The following is a 20,057-nucleotide window of genomic DNA, read 5'->3' as shown; positions in this document are numbered from 1 at the left end:
CCTAATCCAATATGACTCATGTCCTTATAAGAAGAGGAGGTTAGGACACAGACACACATAGAGGGAAGTCCAGGTGAACACACAGGGACCAGATGCCACCTACAAGCAAAGGAGAGAGATCTCAGAAGAAACCAACCCTGCCAGCACCTTGATCTCAGACTTCTGACCTCCAAAACTGTGAGAAAATACATTTTCGTTGGTTAAGCCACCAGGTCTGTGGTATTTTGTTAGGGCAGCCCTAGCATATAATTACAGGTGGTATCTGTTCACCTCTGAGTTAACCTGCTGCCTCTGCTTGGCTTTCTCAGATCTTTTATGGGGCCAAATTCTTATATTAAATTCCTTATTTGAAATACAGACATTGAAGAAAGCATATGGTGATTTTTCTTTTTGGTACTTCATTAAGAAACATTCTTTTTGTAAACTAATGTCAAGAGCTATTTAAGGAAAACAAAATGCTCACCATTGAAAACTGAACAATTTATAATGCTGATTTTTTTTTTTTTTTTTTTTTTTTTTTTTTGCTCCTTACCCTCACAGGTCTCAAATTTTCTTTTGTCAACTTACATTTAGACCTCTGCCAATTGTTTCCTCAGAAACAGTAGTGAGGTGGCCTCTTCCCTGGCTGTCTAAGCTGCTTGGGCTTAGTCCTTACCCTTATTTGGCAGGGCCCAGTAAATGCTGCTGAAGGGAGTAAGGTATAGGCAGCTACCAGAGACCTTATCGTGAGTGAACCTTAAGCCTTGTTAAATGAGATAAATGTTGCCACAGTCTTGCCCACTCATGGACTTGGATAACTCCTACCAGTTCCTTTAGGATTTCCCTCTGGTATTGTACTCTCTAGAAATCTTCTCTTCCTATCTCTTCCCCCAAAGACAGGGATCCCAGGGTATGGATTCTGAGAAGGAGTCTTATTGGCAAGCGCCCTTGGGAGCGCCACCCGTGAAGGAGTGAGGACTACTGACGGGGCAGAGGGAGAAGTCGAACAGCACTGCGGTTGCACAAGCACCGTCAACTAACCCTCTCGGCCATGATGGCACAGGAGGTCCACTGTGGGCCACGGAATGTGAGCTGCACCCCCTGGGAGGACGCATGACCTCAGGTAAGGCAGTCTCCTCAGCAGAGGGCAGAGGGACAGGGCTGTGAGCTGTCGGCAGGCAAGGCTTCTAGCAGCTTCTAGGTGCTGAAGGGGAGTGAGCGTGGCACACCATTGTGTCCACTAGGATTGGTCTGGGGAAAGTTCTCAGGGACTCAGGGTATACCTCATAGCATCTTGGGATACTGCATGTACATGTCCGCCTGAGACTGTGGGCTCTTTGGGACCAGGTGAATCTTATTACATCATTTGTTGTATCTCCATCACCCAGGAAAAACACGGTACACAGCAGGCACCTGATGAATGTTGCATTTAGTGGGGGAAAGGTGTTTACTTGTTTTACCTAGTAATTGTGGTAGGCAGGGAAGTTAATGTGTCATGCTCTCCTTTGAAGACTGGCTTTAAAATATCTTATTTTTAATTCCATTCTGGAGAGGCTTATGGGACTCAGACTCTAGAGTATGAAAATCCTGGAGGACACATTTTGGGCAAAGCAGGAAGCCTGAAAGTGTGCCTGGTGAACTCATCATAAACAGGAACAGAGAGACACATGTTGAGAAAGACATGCCCAGGAACACTGGGCAGGAATGGACAAATGCTCTCTGGGCATTGTCTTCCCTCCAGCCATTCTGTCTTCATAGACATGACTCAGAGGTTGGCATTCAGTGCAAGCTTTTGTTTAGGTGCCCCTGCTTCCAGCAGGCTCCAAAGTCAATAGGCCATGGACTCCCCACCAGAGTCAGGTAAGAAAAAGGGTTGAAAGGCAGCAACATCAACAGGAAATAAAACATTTTTATTGAATATCTGTGTAATATGTTAAGTCATTTTTAACAACAATCAGAAAACTCCTGTGGAATTCACTACACAAAATGAAACAAAATTTAAACTACCTCATCAAAAATGAAGGTAAAATACAGCTAAGGAGTTGACTCGCGGGCCACGAGCCATATGGCAGAAGAAAACACCCCAACATTTCTACAAGATACAGAGAATACCCACACAGAGAAGCACTCAAGCAGGCAGTAAATATACACAAAGGCAACTAGGATCTTTCTAGAGCATCAGATTCTAATACTTTACACAGCTTTGTCAGAAAGGTACATGTGGCTTATTGGAGGATGAATCTTGGTCTTAAAGCAGGTTCGGTCACTGACTTGTGACAGGTGGCGTAGTACCAACTAATTCTATCGTGACAATATCCCATGTCTGGCAGTGTTGCAAGAGAATGCATTAATCGTGCTTTAATGCAAGAAATGATGTGTATTCGGCAGCTCGAACCTGCTTGTTTCAAAATGTTTGTTTCAGCGCGAACAACTTAAAACTGAAATATGGTGAAATCAAATGTCAGTTTCTGGTATTCAAGGAATTTTTAAAAGTCAGTCAACTCCCTCTCTTTGGTAGGATCTGATCTTTTAAGTTGGAAGGAGTCTCATTTGAATCTTCTGTTCAAACTGGTATTTAATCTTACATCGTGACTTGTGCATTTTCTATTATCTACCTTTTGAAAAAAGTATGGACCATCCACGGAAGAGGGAGATGTTATTCTCCCTTTGTCCTCCAGGTCTATCCCAGTTCTAAGGAGTTTGCTATGACTGGGCTGAAAGGCCAAAGGGCTTGCCTCTTCTTTGATGAGGAAAGAACAAGACAGGAATTGTAGTTTTATCAGGAAACAGCCAACCCCGTGTTTGAAGCTTCCCATCAGCCCTTTTTGAATTCTCTTTGCAGTTGTAAAAGCCATGGTGCGATATCTGAAAGTCAACGTGAGGCCGATGCTTAGTTTTCCTTCATTCTGTTTTGGTATTTTTGGAGACAAAACTTTCACTTCAGAGCATCACTACTCTCTGTGGCCTGCGAGTGAAAAGGGTCACAGAGGGGAGTGGGAGAAAAGGCTACATGCAGTGTGAGATCATGGGCTGCCTTTCGGCAAAGCGGGGGTCTAACATAGTGGGGAAAAATATGGAATATTGCACAGTGCTTGACGAAATGCTGTGTGTTCCACCCCATGCTTTGTATCTTTCTTGTCCTATGCATAGCTTTTCAGTGCTGAATTGGTCCTTTGTAATGAGAACGGTTTGTGCTACACACACCTTGGGCAGTGCAGTAGGAGGGAATGGCAGTATTGTTACAATATCACTACGGAATAGATTGAGTGCTATCCACTGAGGAAACTACATTACGTGTCTAAGCACACAGGGCAGTCACAGTGTTACACAGAGCAGTCCTTTAAGACTCTTATGGAATGACTAGTAGCTTCGTAATAGTGCCAGTTACTACATAATAACACTGAAAACATTTAAAAACTCCTCTAAATCAAGCATCTAGTGTACATAAGAGGTTGCTTCAGTTTTCTAGAACTTGTTCTTGGTTTTGTTTCACCTTTTTTTAAAGGACAAATTAAAACTTATTTACGTAAAAAGAGCATATAAAAAGATCACTAGCTGTCTGTTTTGGCTTAATGGAAGTGCATTCAGAACTATGGCTAATTGTTTTATTTTTTCCTCTTTTGATGGGATTACAATACTGTCTGCTTACCACAAAGTCATTTTGTGTCATAAGCACAGATTGCTGCGTTAAAAATATTCTGCATTCCTTCTAATCTGGTTTTGTATAATAAAATATTTTGTTACAAAGTCTGACGTGCAAACCTTTTGAAGTTATAGTAGGTGTGAAATCTGGAACAGAATTCACAGGATGCACATTTTGTATAAAGGTGTTAACGGAGAGCTACTTTTTTCTTTTTAAATAGTCAGGCAGTATTTCAGAAATGCTGACTTCTTCTCCCCTCAGCTTTTTTCCCACCCACCCCATCCCCAAACAAATGCATACGTACACACACACACACACACACACACACACGGAACAACATCGTGTCATTACTCTATATGCAGTAACGTGAAGTCATTGACCCCTGTTCAGTTGCTTCCTTGAATGTAAGAGTGAAGCGTGACTTGAGCTCTGTAGATACGTACAGACAGATGCTATTCTGGTTTGTGGCTCTACTTCCTGGAGGTCAGGCTGGATGCTTCTCAGATCATGCTAATTTGCCTGTGAAGAAATTCTACAAAATTGGATTCATCCACCAAATATGTGGTGTCAGCGTATCTTGGTGCTCATATGATTCAACAGAAAGCTCAGGTTTAAGTTGTCCTTTAAGATGTCAGTTTCACTGTACTAGTGCCTTACAAGTTGATATTTTTGCTGGAATGCAGACGATACTATATTTACCATATAATATATTATCAGCTCTCCTATGTCTCAGTCAATTTACATAGTTTAAAATAGAACATCTTATTAAAAACATCTAGATATACACAGATTAGGAAACGCTTACAACATACAAATACACAAACTAGAAATAAATCTTTAGCATACTGGTATATACAACGGTGTGATACAATAAATAATTTCAGTCATGCTCTATCTACACATCATATTGCTTAAAAGAAGAGTAGATTTGGAGAGCAGTGGTATGACGAAGGGCTTAGGGGCTCTCTACGTTTAAATCTGTGCAAATTAAAACAGGATTTGAAGTACCACTGAATTGTGTTAGGAATGCATGGCTGGAAAAATGAAAGGACCCATATTACTGAGGTATTTACAGATACTGGCTAAAGAGCACTACGTGGGCAAATGCAGAAAGGCTTCTTCTTCCCTTTACTTCTTGACGGCCAGCATGGCGTCAACTTCCTCCTCTACCTGTAGGGTGTGCCACTGGGCAATGGGTCGCCTGGGGTTGGCCAGCATATCTGACCAATGTCGCAGCTCCGCCCCGGTGCTATTGTAGCCCACAAAGACTTTGCCGATGGCATCGTTCTTGCCAATCTTGTCATAGTCCAAAACAGTTACCACCACTTGCACTTTCTGAAAGAGGACACAAAATAAACATTAATCATCTGGCTCTAGAGATAAAGCCCTACTACCAAGCTTCCTTGAGATCAAAGCAGTTGGAAATAAGAAGACCCAAGCTCCAAACACCAGGACAAGGAGGAAAATGCCTGAACGTGAAAACCCGAGTCCAGTCCCTGCCATTATTACATCATCATCATCTCCTTCAGCATCTTCAGAACACTCAGTAAATGTTAATTTTGGCACAATTCTAAGTCTTTCACGTGAACTACTCAGTTACAATAGATCCCGTTAACATTGACATTATAGAGATAAGATGCTGAAGCTCAGAGAAGTTAAATCACGGGCCTGAAGTCATATGAGAAATGAGTGGTTTGGTTTCGGGAGGCCATGTGATAAAATACCATGCCCGGCTGCCCATGTCAACTTGTATTCATTTTTATTTTTTAAGTCTTTATTGAATTTGTTACAGTATTGCTTCTGTTTTGGTTTTATTGGCCGCAAGGCATGTGGGATTGTAGCTCCCCGACCAGGGATCGAACCCGCACCTCCTGTATTGGAAGGCAAAATCTTAACCACTGGACCACCAGGGAAGTCCCCTGTATTCACCTTTAAATCCAGTTGTTTCCATTGTTTCATCAGCAAAATTTTTGGCATTAGTACTCAGATCATTTTTGTTTTTTTGGTTACAATTTTCAAAGCAACCATGTACTGCAATCCTATTTCAGGTGGGAAGAGCCAGCATAGTTTTACATAAAACTAATATAGAATTTCAGCTAATCACATGATTATTGTGAGTTTAAAGTGTGACAACAGAGTGAAAGTCTTAAAAAAGTAGTAATTAACTAAAGATAATTTTTCTCGTTCGTATATTCTCTCAGTAAGCATTTATTAAGTAACTGTGTATCCAGCATTGACATCAACTGGAATAACCCTTTAGGCCACACAAGATTTACTCCAGTGATTCTATTAGGTTGTGAGGGTTTATTTAATGCCTTACTTTTTTGAACTGGTGAAAGCAAACCCATACCATTTTGACATGAAAGAAACACTTTTTAAAAGTATGTTTTAGTTCTTCCTAAGTAATGAATTTGCTTAGTCAAAATAGGCAATGGCTCCAATCTAGAAACCAAGGGAAAAGATAAAGGGAAACTTTAGAATAAAGTAGAACGTGTAGCATTTGGTGGCCAGAGGCAAAGAAGCAGAAAATGTAATGATGGAAGCCAGGGCCAGATGAAGATCCCGCTCAGTTGTGGCCCTTTACTGGGCTTTGTACTCTGAGGACTGCATCATTGGACGAATGTGCTGAGAGAGGTCATCAACATACAGCTTCAGATCAGAGAAAATGATCACTTCTGAAAGTGGAATTTAGAATGTAAAATGCAACACATGGGCAGTAAAGGAAACAGATTTCCATCTTTCCTTGTGCAGCCTTGGATTGATGCCATTATTAAGGGAATAACCTATTCACTGGATGGCATTCGAAGCCAAGCACAGAATCACCTTGGTTCTGAGCACCTTTCCCAAGCGAATTCAGCTGGATGCAGTCATATTGCGAGGAATGAGGGACAGGGACAGTAGGGTCGTCATGCACAAAAGTAACAAGGATTTTGGAGGTTGGAGTGAATAGTTAGAGTGAATTTTGATTCTTTCACCTAGGAATGTATTGATTAGGAGCAATCAAGACAAAATATCCTTATAAGGGACTTGGGTTCATTTTTTCAGCTGCATATATAGTCTATACATTTTTTGGTGGGGGGTGGTTTGCAACCTTTTCATATGCTTTTGGAAATCAGCATATTTTGCTTCTCTCAATGTATTTCATATGGATAGAGACAGATAGAAAGACAGACAATCGTATAACCTCAGGGTAAATAAAACCTAAGCCCCCCCCCCAAAAAAAAACCTAAGCCCCTATTATAGCATGTTAAATGCTCAATTATTTTCTCTAGGAAAATGCAAAGACTAGGATAGCAGCCTATTGGGGAAAAGAAGAAAGAAAAGAACAAATTGACTTTAGGAGCGGTGAAGAAGGGATGCAGTCAAAGGCATGCTCATTATTTCCATGCCTCATGGACTCTGTATTGGGCTGAGGTTCTCTCTGTCCTGACAAAATGTTATCTCCTCTGAAAGGCTGCCCCAGAAACCCAGCATACATCTTGTTTTTAATGTGCTTCATTTTCAATATATTTGCATTTGCTGGAATTTATAGTTGATAAGGGACATGTATTTTTTTTTAAAGGTATAGAATTGTAGCTCAAAAGAGAAGATTTACAATAGGATTTTTCATCTCAATGTCCTGCCTCATATTGTTTTGTGGAATTAAAACACAAAATGCCAGGAGGTGTTAGTTTCCATAGGAATAATGTCTCAGAACTCAAAAAAGAGTTCACTGAATAAATATTGCAAAATAAATTGTTGGAGAAATTGGATGTCTTAGGTTGCCAGTGGGTCCAAAGCAGTGAGCTCACTGGTTCAGGCTAGTAAACAAGTGACTGGGGACAGGGAATCAGTGTCTTCTGCAATGTCATTTACTTATATAACAGCTATTGAAAGTAAATAAGTATGTACAATCGGCTGCCATGTGAAAATGTATATAAGAAAGGTTATATAAAAACCATGAACTAATGTGAGGATGGTGGGATTACTGATGATTTAAAAAACTGCCTTATATTATACAGTAGCTACTAGCCACATGTAGCTGTTTAAATTTAAATAAATTAAAATTAAAGTTCCTTGTTTATACTAGTGGCTGAGGTGCTCATGACCTACCTATGGCTGGTGGCTACCCTATTGGACAATACCGATGACATTTCCATCCTTGCAGAGTTCTATTGGAAAGTGCTGATTTGCATATTGTTTTAATCTTATTGTTAGATCCAGTTTCTAATACATAAAATGTTAATTTGAATAAAAGACAACAATAGCATCGTGAGTAAGAATGACGGGAACCATTTACTGAGCGTTTGTATGTGCTTAGCACCGTTCCAAATGCTTTTACATGCATGGTCTCACTTTGACATGGATTCTGTTATTATTCCTATTTTATATATGAGACAATTCTAAGCCTCAGTTCCCTTATATGTATATAAAATTGGGGTAATAATGGTACCTTGCTTATAAGGTTATTGTAAGGATTCAATGAGATTTTGCAGGTAAAGTGCTTACCTTGGGCCTAGGTACAAAATAAATATACAATAAATGTAGCTATTATATTAGCTTTCTTCATGGAATAGAGGTGTGATTCATTCCTAAGGTACTGTATTTTAAGACTAGGTTAAAAATAAAAATATGCAAATGAAGAATATTTGCTGCATTTTGTTATTCTGGACCATTAGAAGGTTCCATGCTGTAGTTTTGATGCCTACCCTTCATCTCTCCTTCAAGTTATGAGCAAACTTCTATAGGACTAAAAAGATAGACCCACATCAATTTTTTTATAAAGTGTAAAAATAGTGTTGCTTTAAGAAATTTGACTCTCTGATACCCATTAAAGATTAGTAAGAATAGGGGTTCCCTGGTGGTGCAGTGGTTGGGAACCTGCCTGCCAATGGAAATCTGCCTGCCAATGCAGGGGACACGGTTTCGAGCCCTGGTCTGGGAAGTTCCCACATGCCGCGGGGCAACTAAGTCCGCGAGCCACAACTACTGAAGCCCATGCTCAGCAAAAAGAGAAGCCACTGCAATGAGAAGCCCGAGCACTGCAAGGAAGAGTAGCCCCCGCTCTCGGCAACTGGAGAAAGCCCACGCACAGCAACAAAGACCCAGCACAGCCGTAAATAAATAAATACATATTTAAAAAAAGAAGAAAGATTAGTAAGAATAGCCCATAATTAATGGATGCGAACTTTGGATCCAAGAGCCTAACTATGAATATGACGTAACAAAATCTAAAAATATTTAAGAATGACTAAATAATAAGATCATATGCTATCACTGTGTCTACATGTAGCATCCTATTTTGAACATGTTAACCACAAGGTCTTTTAATAGGATAATTCCTATCATAACAAATACTATCTAGCAAATTAAGGTTCTGTCTTTACAAAAATAACCATCCATTCCAACTCAGAAACAGGAAGCTGAATTTAAACAATGAAAAATACAACTTAGCCTAATTTTTCTACTGTTAATTATTTTTTAATAGTGAAAGATTAAAGATGCTGCATATTTAGCATCAACCAAAATATTTCCTTTATCCTACTTTTTTTTTTTTTTTTTTTTGCTACAAAGAGGTGATAATGAGAATTACATATTGTAGCCTGGGAGTAAAGAGTGAAAGCTTATTTTCTCTCGACCTTTTAACCTTTGTGGATGTACTTTTTGAATTAGTAGAGTGGTTCTGTCGATGTTCTTTTTCCTACTTTATTTCTGCTCAACAGAATGACAGCTGTTTTTGGTGATGAATCAGCACATCCTGTGCTGTGTATTTTATCATTTCCCTCTTGATGTAGTTTGAGCATTAAATGTGCGTGGAATGAGAATAGCAGTTCTAATGGAGGCATATGCACTGATAATTCACAAGATCTGTGTGTTGAATTTATGTGATCTGAAGAAATGAAATTGAATGGGAAGAAAAAATATGGTGACATTACCTGGATTTGCTCGAAGGGTACTTCAAAGCTGAATGACTCATTGTAGTAGGGGTTAAGTGTGTTCTTTTTAATCGTTGTCTTTTTCTTCTTCAGCCTCTTGCCATTCTGCATCAGATGAATCTTCACATAAGGATCTGAAAAACAGAAACAAAAACTTTAGGAAATCAGAGACACATATTTTTATATTATAATTTAGCTTATAAAAAGTCCAAGTATTCCTGACAGGAAAATAATTGTGTAGCATGTAGTTAGTTTTTTTTTTTTTTTAATTTCAAGCGTTTTTTTATTGAAAGATTTTAAGTAACCTATGGGCCATGTTTTTTTGCCATGATATCTCAATATTTATAGTTGGATTTAGGAGATGAGAGGATTGGTGTGCTGGTAAACCAGCTTTTTGGGAAAAAAAAGTCTTGACATGTAGCATTTGCTAATGTCCATGGTATAAATACTCTCAGCATGGCTGATTTCAAGCTAACAGTTTAACAATTGGCTCACTAAATTCCTGAAAATTTAACAATTGGCTCTTGTGAGCTGGCAAAGAACTGGCTTCAGGATACCACTGCATGGGAATTAAAACTCTTGACAGAGAGAGGACAAAGGAGACATTTCATTCTTTCATTTATTCACTTGCTCAAACAATATTAGTTAAGCCCTAGGAGTATAGCTGTGAACAAATCAGACCATCCCTCTTTTCAGGATGGAACTTCAGACTTGTGGGGGAAATAGACAATAAGCTTGTAAAGAAAAGAAATACATATGAAATTCTAAGTTGAGAAGAGTGCTGTGGAAGGAAAGGGCAGAGAGATGTGTGATAGAGACTCCCAGAGGTATGGTGAGTCTAAGGGAAGAATGGAATTCTTATACTTAGATCACTCAGGTAAGGCCTTTCTGCAGAGGTAACATTTAAAGTAAGATGTGAATATTGAAGGGTGACAAGAGGCCACATGTCTGAGTGTGTGTGTGTGAGTGTCTGTGTGCATGTGTGTATGTGTGTGTGTATGAGACAGAGAGAAAGAGAGATAACCAGGATCTGTGCCAGAACATTTCTAGGTAGAGAAGAGCTTCAAGGATTCAGAGAAAAGAGAATAAGCTGGTAGCACACACAGAGGTAATGAGAAAAGGAGCAGAAAGATTCCCTTAGCAGTTTCCTCAAAGCCTCATTAGATAAAGTAATAAGTAAGTCACTGGAGGGGAAAGACGATTCTCATTACTAACAGATGAATGACCTCCCTTCAGGTTATTAAGAACCAGTACCCAGGTTTGATAGTAAAATCTACTGTTTTCTTCAACATTTTTCCATCGGATACGTAATACATGTTTATTATAGAAAAAATATCAGGAAGCAATGATAAACAAAAAGAGGAAGAAATTTTAAATCATCCATGATTTTACTCCCCTAAAATAACCACTGCCAAGCCTTCCAAAATTACTTTCCTTTCTTTCAGAATGTGTAGAGCTGGGAGAAACTTTACAGATAATCTAGTTTAATGCCCACATATTGTACTTTTAGAAGATAAAACTGCAGACCAGCAAAGGTGGTTTTTATCTCCCTCTTCCTATCCCCTAGTAGAACATAACTCCTGAAGGACAGAAACTTTGTCTGTCATATTCACTAACTGAATTTACTAAACAGTACCTGGCAGTATACAATTTTTGTTGACTGAATCAGAGGAACTTGTTTAGGGCTGGCCTCATAATCTGGTCTCCTTATTCTTAGTCCTATCTTCTTCCCACTGCCCCAAAGCCCACATTACTTGAATATGTGTTGTTTGGGGTTTTTGTTTTTAATGTTACATCCAGTCAAGGGGCTCGTAATGAAGATTTTCATCAAAATGAAGAATATCTTTAAAAGCCAGACCAAGTGATGAGAAACCAAGCCTATCAACTACATAGTTGATCAGTTAAAAAAATGCACTGTAAATAATTGCAAATGAAGGGGAAAAAAGGCCCTTTTTACTGATAATCCATCTTGCTGTTCACAGGCAACTCTGATTTTTGGTTCAGAGACCTTGTTTGCTTATGAAGCTCTCTGGGTCCTCCATCCCTGCCCCTTGCACTTTTACAAAGATGGTCAAGTCTCCAGTTGCTCCTTGGCACTGACAAAATACCCAAGTACTAAATAGTCACAAATCAATGTTTATGGCTCCTGTGTTCATGTGTTGAAACTTCATCAACTTAACTAAGGCACAGGGTTTTGCAAGAGAAGCACGGTGACTGTTTATTCATTTAACACAGTATATGACAAGAAATTTCCTTGTGCATCTGCCATGTGAGCAAGCAAATTAAAAACCCAACAAGATAATTTCAGATTTCAACATGAACTCTGATGTGATGTGATCAATGCCTGGGGGAGACCAAGTTAATTTAGGAAAACTGATCAACAAGGTTCTCACCGAGGAGGCCAGGTTTGAGCTAAAAACTGAATTACAAGGAGTGAGTCGTTGGTAGATGTGGTGGAAGCTTGAACCAGTCAGAAGGAGCAGCACATGCAAAGCCCTAAGGTGCTTGTCCTTCTGTGTGTCTACGGAACAAGAAGGCAAGGTGGGGAGAGGTAGGCAGTGAGGTCAGAGAGGTAACACTGCTGGCCTCCCACTTTCAAAAGCAGAATCTGCCACTTCTGACCATGATTCAGAGATATTCTATAATTTCATGATACTTACAAGAGGGGACACGGGGCTGGAAGAGGAGCAGGTATGGGGCTGCTATGAATGGGCAGAGTTAGTCTTTGTTTTTGCAGATCCATCCTGTTACAGGTACCAAAGCAACTTACTTTACAGGCAAAATTCCCGTCTTAATCATAACCAAGACTGACAGTAACTTAGAGCTTATTCTTTCCTTTTCCTCCCCATATTTATTGAGATATAATTGACATGTAACATTGTGTAAATTTAAGATGCACAGTGTGATGATTTGATATACATATATATGTGAAGTAATGACCACCACAAGGTTAGTTAACACATTGATCACCTCACATAATTATAGTATTTTTGTGTGTATGGCGAGAACATTTAAGCTCTACTCTCTTAACAACTTTCAAGTATACAACACAGCATTGTCACCATGCTGTACATTAGATCCCCAGAACTTACTCATCTTATAACTAGAAGTTTGTATCCCTTGATCAATGTCTCCTCATTTCCCTCACTCCTCAGCCCCTGGCAACCACTATTCTGTGCTCTTTTTCTATGAGTTTGGCTTTTTAATAGATTCTACGTCCACATATAAGAGAGAGAATGCAGTATTTGTCTTTCTCTGTCTGACTTATTTCACTTAGTATAACACCCTCAAGGTCCATCCATGATGTCAAAAATGGCAGATTTCCTTCTTTTTTGGTGACTGAATAATAATCTATTTTATATATACCACGTTTTCATTATCCATTTATCTGCTGATGAACACTTAGGTTGTTTCCATGTCTTGGCAATTGTGAATAATGCTGCAACGGACACATGGGAATGCAGATATCTTTTTGAGATAGTGATTTCATTTACTTCTGATGCATACCCGGGAGTGGAACTGCTGGATTATATGGTATCTCTACTTTTAATTTTTTTGAGGAACCTCCATACTGTTTTCCATACTGGCTGCACCAATTTATGTTCCCACCAACAGTGCATGAGAGTTCCCTGTTCTCCACATCTTGCAAGCACTTGTTATCTCTTGTCTTGTTGATAATAGCCATTCTAGTAGGTTTGAGGTGATATCTCATTATGGCTTTGATTTGTATTTCCCTGATTATTAGTGATATTGGAACATCTTTTCATGTACCTGTTGGCCATTTATGTATCTTCTCTGTAAAAATATCATTCATAACTTCTGCCCATTTTTAATGGATTTTTAAATTTTTATTTTTTGTTGTTGAGATGTATGAGTTTCTTATATATTTTGGATATTAATCCCTTATCCAATATATGGTTTGCAAATATTTTCTCCCACTCCACAGGTTGTCAGATGTCTTACTCTTTTTCAACTTTTGTGCCTGGATAAGTCTTGACTGTCTAAGCCTGATAGGTTATGTACCCAAGGTGGTCACATTTGAGCATCTTCTTGGTTCAGCCATCCAGAGTCTTACACTGTGTCTCCATTTTCTCCAGTCTTCTCCATTTTCATCTACTCTTTGATTGGCTTGATTTCCTAAGTGTCCTCTGGTTGAGTCTTGCCCTGAATTCTGGTCCCTTTGGAGATGGCCCTAATCCCTTGATTAGTTCATTAGTAACTTCTTTGGGGATCTAGACCTGGCTCCTGTCTCCGTAACTATGGTTGAGTCTTCTAAATGGAAACATACCCACCTAACTATGAGATACCCATCATGCTTTAGGTACACACACGTTTTTTATAGTAAGGATCGCCTCTCCTGCAGAGTAAGACCCTGTATAATTAAATTTGTTCTGTTTTAGGGGCTGTTCCACAAAGCAAATCCTTGTCAATTCAGAGTTTCTTAGTGGCTTAGAAATCCTGATCATTGCGTAATAAGACATCATTTTATGGAAATGATAAATAGGCTGTAATGAGACTCCCTAATGTTGTTGCTTTTCCTGAGTACAACTGCTGGACACCATGCATAGCATTCAAACATCTGTTAGGTTTTTGTAAACATGTAAATAGCATGGGGAAATATGCAAGCTACAAAGTTGGGCTACTGTCCTCAGGGACTCCATACCTCTGCGGCTGCACTGCTTTATTCTGTCCCCAAAACAAGCACTCATGGAACCTTTCATCATCTAAATACTGACAATCCTTCTTCAACACCATTTAGATAATCCCTGTTGCCACTGAAACAGGTGCAAGACTTGGGACAGTTTGCTTCTTTTATTTGTTTAATTTATCTTAAAAAAGGTTAGCGTCTTTTTGTTTTTCAAACTGTGGTAGAAAGGAAGGGCTCTTTTCCGATGTCTATCTAGTCTCTAATAGTGTATGAGTGTAACTTTTCAATTCTGGAAAATGATGGACTGGGATCAGAAAGATGGTTCTTTATTCCCAATAATAAACTACAGGTACAAAGAGTGCAGATTCATTGCCTCATTTTGGATGATTTTCAGGTCTATCGTTTGGTTTTGTTGTCACTGAGGCACTGCTACCTTCACTCACCATTTGTCGGCTCTCTTTTTGTCTGAAGTCAGCCTAACTGAACTTCATCTCCTTTCTGTCATAATAGCTGTTATGACTTGGTGGTATTTTAGGACGCTGTAATGAAGTCACCCTCAAACTTTTATATGTTGACAAGCCTCTTTAATATAATATACAACAGTTTTTGGTTTTTGTCCCTAAAGTTCACAATTATGGAAGGCAGAAAAACAGCTTTCTCAAAAGATGTCCACATCTTAACCCTCGGAATTCGTGAATATGTTACCTTATATAGCAAAAGGGACTTCGCAAATGTAATTAAGGTTAAGGATCTTGAGATGAGGGGATTACCTAAGAGGGCAAAATCTAATCACATGGGTCCTTAAAAACAGAGAACCTTTCCTGACTGTGGTCAGAAAGAGATGTGACAATAGAAGAAGGGTAAGGGACAAGCTACACTACTGGCTTTTAAGATGGCTACACTGCCACAGAATGCAGTTGGCCTCTAAAAGTTGGAAAAGGCAACGGATTCTCGCCTGGATCCTCCAGGAAGGAACACGACCCTTCCGACACCTTGATTTTAGCCCAGTGACACCTGTGTACGACTTCTATAGAATTATAAGATAATAAACATGTATTGTTTTAAAAATTAAGTTTTTGATTGTTTATCATGGCAGTAGCAAAAAACTAATACAACAACCAAAGCTGAAGAGATAATTCTATTGTTTATCTAGCAAGGTTTGATGATGAAAGTCAAGTTTAAATAGGTCTAGAAAACAATCTTTTGGAAAAAAATTGATATTTTTTTCCAATCTTCTAAAAATTATTACATTGTTCCTCAAAACAAAATCCTTCAAAAAAGTATTTTTTAATTCAAAAAAGTTAACACAGAGCGTGCAATCAGAAGACAACAGTTACGTACAGATGTTTCAGGATCCGTGGTAAGATTAGTCAAAATGGATGAAACCTTAGCTGAGAATAATTTTTACAGTCAGATCCATTACAAGGTTTAATATAATAATGTTCCTTTATGTTTGTAGAGTACTTTAAGATCATATACATATATGTTAGATATATATATATATATAAATTATATCATCTCCTTTAATCCTTACAACAATTCCAGTGAGGGAACTGGGGCTTGGAAAGACTAATTTTTTTCCCCAAGAACTCAAACCAAGGTCCTATGACTCTGAACCTACTGCTCTTTGTGATACGTTGAAGAAATAATTTAGTATAGTGTTTATAAGTATAGACTCTGGAGCCAGATTAACTTGAATCTCAGCTGTACTGCTAGCTGTGTGGTTTGGGCAAGTTATTTAAGCTCTCTGTGCCATAGTTCCTTCACCTCAAAGTGGTGAGAATGATAACACCTTGCTCAGAGAGTTGCGAAGATTAAATTGAGTTTCTACAGGGAAGGTGTTTCAAAATGTGCCTGGAACATATTGTTATTAATGATCAACGTTTATTATTGTGTCATGAAAGGGCTGAGATCTAAGTCAGCATCTACGTGTCAGACTCTCCCCCAACTCACGTTGCAGAACTGGTGCCCACCATTAGCAAATGGCAGGAAGTCATTCCATTGGCTGCAGGAATGAGCCAAGCTGCCCCAAGTGTCAGATTTACTTCTGGAAAGAAGCAAACCCATGCTAAGCAACTGGTTCATTAGTGAAGAATTTAATCATGTATGGTGTGAAAGAGAAGGGAAGGGTTTCTTTCATTTCTACCTGTATATGTGGTCTTGAGGTGTGAGGTGGGAAACTAACTCGCATCCTGTATAGTTTCCTCTTGTTCCTGAAGTCAAGACATCAGATTACACAGAGCTGAAAAGTTAATCTGGAGAGTTCTAAGTGGACTCTTATTACTGAGGCTCTAGGCTAGTGTGAGTCAAAACTATGATTTATGGAGATTTCTTTCCAGATGTTGAGGCCAGCTAATGTGGATATACTTGGGCATATTATGTATGTAGTATCTACTTTCCTGATGCTGCTCAAAATGAGGAAACAGAAAAGGAGGCCCTCAGCTTTGAGATTTATTGTTGTTGTTGGGAATATAGTAATGCCTACTGGTTGCTGGAGAGAGGTAGTATCTATACCTCCTCCCTTTTTCTGTTAATTCCTTTCTATCATGAAAAACATTTATAGTCTGGTTTCTTCCTTCTGCTTCCATCTAGCCTTAGAACTCCTCCTTTCTTTTTTTCCACTCTTTCCAATCCAGAGCGAGGGACAGGTAATCATTGTGTTAAAGCTACAGTGAGATGATTTGCTAAGTCACTTATTACACCTCACCTCCTGGGCAGTGGAGGCTAGGGAGCACTGACTTTGCCATGTGAAAGGAGTGCAGAGGATCCTAGGTTGACGGCCAAATGAATACTTTGATCTCAGCGGCCATATTCAGGGATGACTGGTTAGGTGATTCCTTGGTCAGCTCCAGCTTATAAGCAATCCTGAAGGTGAAAGGACCATTTTCTGCCAGTTGGGCAGCCTCTTCTGAATATAATTCGTGGGGTGGACAGACTATGGTCTGGTGCCAATCTTTTTCTTTCATTTGGTCCCTATTCAGGCATTAATTTTGAGTGGAAGACCTCTCCCATATATATATATATATATATATATATATATATATATATATATATTTTTTTTTTTTTTTGTGGTACGCGGGCCTCTCACTGTTGTGGCCTCTCTCTGGACGTGCAGGCTCAGCGGCCATGGCTCACGGGCCCAGCCGCTCCGCGGCATGTGGGATCTTCCCGGACCGGGGCACGAACCCGCGTCCCCTGCATCAGCAGGTGGACTCTCAACCACTGTGCCACCAGGGAAGCCCTCACATATATTTTTCACATTAAGTGGTAGGAGTTTTCTTTCTGAAGGATTTCTTCCCACAACCAATTCCTAGTGGTCTGATCTGGCCCTGATGCTCCAATATTTAGCTCGAGCTACCACCTACACATAGTCCTTTAGGCATTGCATCCCATCCCACTCATCTCCATCTGATCTGCCCTGGATGCACTGAATCCGCCATCCTCTTTTGGTTAGGGAGTAAGAAGAGTGATGACACATATATGCCCCTATTTTCTTGCTTTTCCAGACTTCTCCACAGTCTACCTTGCTGTACAAAGGCTCGGTTGATTTGATGGCTTTGTCTATGGAAGGGATGGAAATGGGGAGGTTGGGTATGGCAATCAAAGGAGGGTGGAGTCTTATAAGAAGAGACATAAGAGAGATGATCTTTCTCTCTGCCATGTGAAGATACAATGAGGAGAGTTGTAAATGAAGAAGAGAGCCTTCCCTAATAACCCAACCATGCTGTTACCCTGATCTCTGACTTTCAGCCTCCAGAACTGTGAGAAATAAATGTTTGTTATTTACGCCACCCAGTCTGTGGTATTCTGTTATAGCAGAGCCCTACCTGTCTGTCTGTCTATCTATCTCCAGACTAAGATAGCTCTCTTCCCACTAAACTCTCCTTTGGTCCCCTCTTTTTCTCTCTGACCATTACTGATACTTCTTTATTTTCTCCTCTCCCTTCATCTGCCCCAAGACTCTCGAGTGTAATCACATTTGGTATTATTTTAGCACACATTTAATAGGATTTTTCTCTACACTACTTTTCTCAGACACCCTGCAGTACAACCTTATGATTTCAATATTACTGCCACCTCAGTTAAACAGCTTCTGGCCACAGAGTCTGGCACTGGAATGTAATGTTTTCACCAACACTGGTGTCCCTGGCGCAGTTTCAACATGTAGAGATACATTCCCAAAAAAGGACATAGAGTAACCTTGGAGGAAGACTTTGGAACTAAGTATGAAATTCAGTAAGTTGTTTTCCTTCAATTATAGGGACACCATGTTGGGTGAGCTTTGCAGAAACGTAAGTGCAGCCCACATGCTGTACTATAAGGCCATAACTATAACTCCCTCGGCTCTTTTATCCTTGGGACAGAAACCTACTGAGCTCATTACCTCCCCTGTTGGCCTGTTCTTGTGTCATGAGTCCAGCCTGATTTGGGGCCATCTTTGATCCCTCCTTTTCCACCTCCCATGAAGAGTGAGCCACCACATCCTGCCAACTTCCCTTCACCTTGTCACACTTGTTGGTTCTCTCTAACTTGTGGCCACATCTCGAGATCAGAAATCCAATCTCTCTTGCTACCATGCCATCAACACCAAACTAGTCTTCCTATAATTGCTAAAATGACATTTGATCACACTAGCTCCCTCATTAAAAGCCTTTAATGACTTGCCAACGTAAAAAATCTCCAAACTCTACCATAGCATTCACAGCCCATCCTAACTTCCTCATCTCATTTCCACAAACCCTGTGCTCCACTCCTGGTCGATACTCACTCGTCCTCACAGAGAACTGAATGCCCCATCTTTGAACTGCCTGTCCTTTAGCCTGAGATGCCTTCTTTTCCCATTGTAAATGTGATTTAAAAGTCACCTCCTCCCTGAAGATTTTACTGATGATTTTCTCAGTCAGAACCTTCAGACAAACCTTTGTCTGCCCTGCAGCATTTTCTTTTGTACTATTGCAAAGCATACATCTCTTTCTTTTCTGGTATTGGAGGACTTCTGTGGTTATCTAATAACATAAAAACAATATTCTTGTGGGAAAATGTGTTTTGAATTCAGAACTATTGGCTTCAGGATGAACTCTGGGAAGACTATCTCCTTGTAACAAGGGGGATCCTTCCATTACTATTCCATACTCTACTTTAATACCCAAGAACACTGTCACCCCCTTCTTCCCTTAGGCAGTTCTAATGTCCAATTATTCTAACTTCATAGAAATAGAATTGCAAAACAGCTGGCTGTAAGCAATGATCCTTTTGTGTGAGATATAAAGGGGCCACTAAAGGCTTTTTGTATTTACAATGAGAACTAGAAAGCAGCAGTTCAAAGCCGAATAATGCAAGATGCCTGCAGTTTTCATCTTGACAATTTTGCATAATTATACTGTCTTCTTTCTTAACTACCACAGTGACCGTGGGCCCTCATAACCATGGCCTTTCCATTTCAACCAAAGACTTGTTATGAAACAGCCTCATTTCAGTTGTTTTGTTCAATCCCTTCTGAGCCGGTACCCAGCTTCTGAGTAACTTTAGGTATCATTCCTTTCACCTTCCCGCTCCCCCCCGCCCACCCCATGGATAATGTTCAGTAAATTTCAACTTATCGTGTTGGAAGAGGAAAGTAGCACTTTTATCAAGTAAGGTCCCAAATTTCAAGTGACTGAAAACTCATTTCAGTCCACCCACCACATATGGTGGAAAAGTCCAGAAGTAGGGCTGTGTGGCAAAGATTACTTGTCCCCTAAAACCCTTTTCTCCCTTCTTTTTATTTTTAAAAGATGTATAAAATTTATTTATTGTTTTTGGCTGGGCGGTGCAGCTTGAGGGATGTTAGTTCCTCCACCAGGGACTGAACCCGGGCCCTTGGCAGTGAGAG

The 20,057-nt window shown here is 39.7% G+C and overlaps 1 protein-coding gene across 3 annotated transcripts in view; it reads right to left on the bottom strand.

Annotated features, from left to right (window-relative positions):
* Positions 1 to 1,870: 1,870 nt before the first annotated feature.
* SYT1 (synaptotagmin 1) overlaps positions 1,871 to 20,057 on the bottom strand; it is a 541,914-nt gene continuing 523,727 nt past the window's right edge. For all 3 annotated transcript variants that reach the window (XM_067697425.1, XM_067697423.1, XM_067697424.1), the window contains 2 exons: positions 9,538 to 9,671; positions 1,871 to 4,957 (listed from right to left, as the gene is read on the bottom strand). In XM_067697425.1, the coding sequence (XP_067553526.1) occupies positions 4,751 to 4,957; positions 9,538 to 9,671 (341 nt within the window). In that variant the 3' untranslated portion in view covers positions 1,871 to 4,750. The remainder of the gene's footprint in view (positions 4,958 to 9,537; positions 9,672 to 20,057) is intronic.

This window comes from Pseudorca crassidens, chromosome 11 (assembly GCF_039906515.1).
Source record: "Pseudorca crassidens isolate mPseCra1 chromosome 11, mPseCra1.hap1, whole genome shotgun sequence".
Lineage (NCBI taxonomy): Eukaryota > Metazoa > Chordata > Mammalia > Artiodactyla > Delphinidae > Pseudorca > Pseudorca crassidens.
The sequence above is the reverse complement of the archived record's forward strand: the minus strand, read 5'-3'. Positions and strand labels throughout refer to the sequence as shown.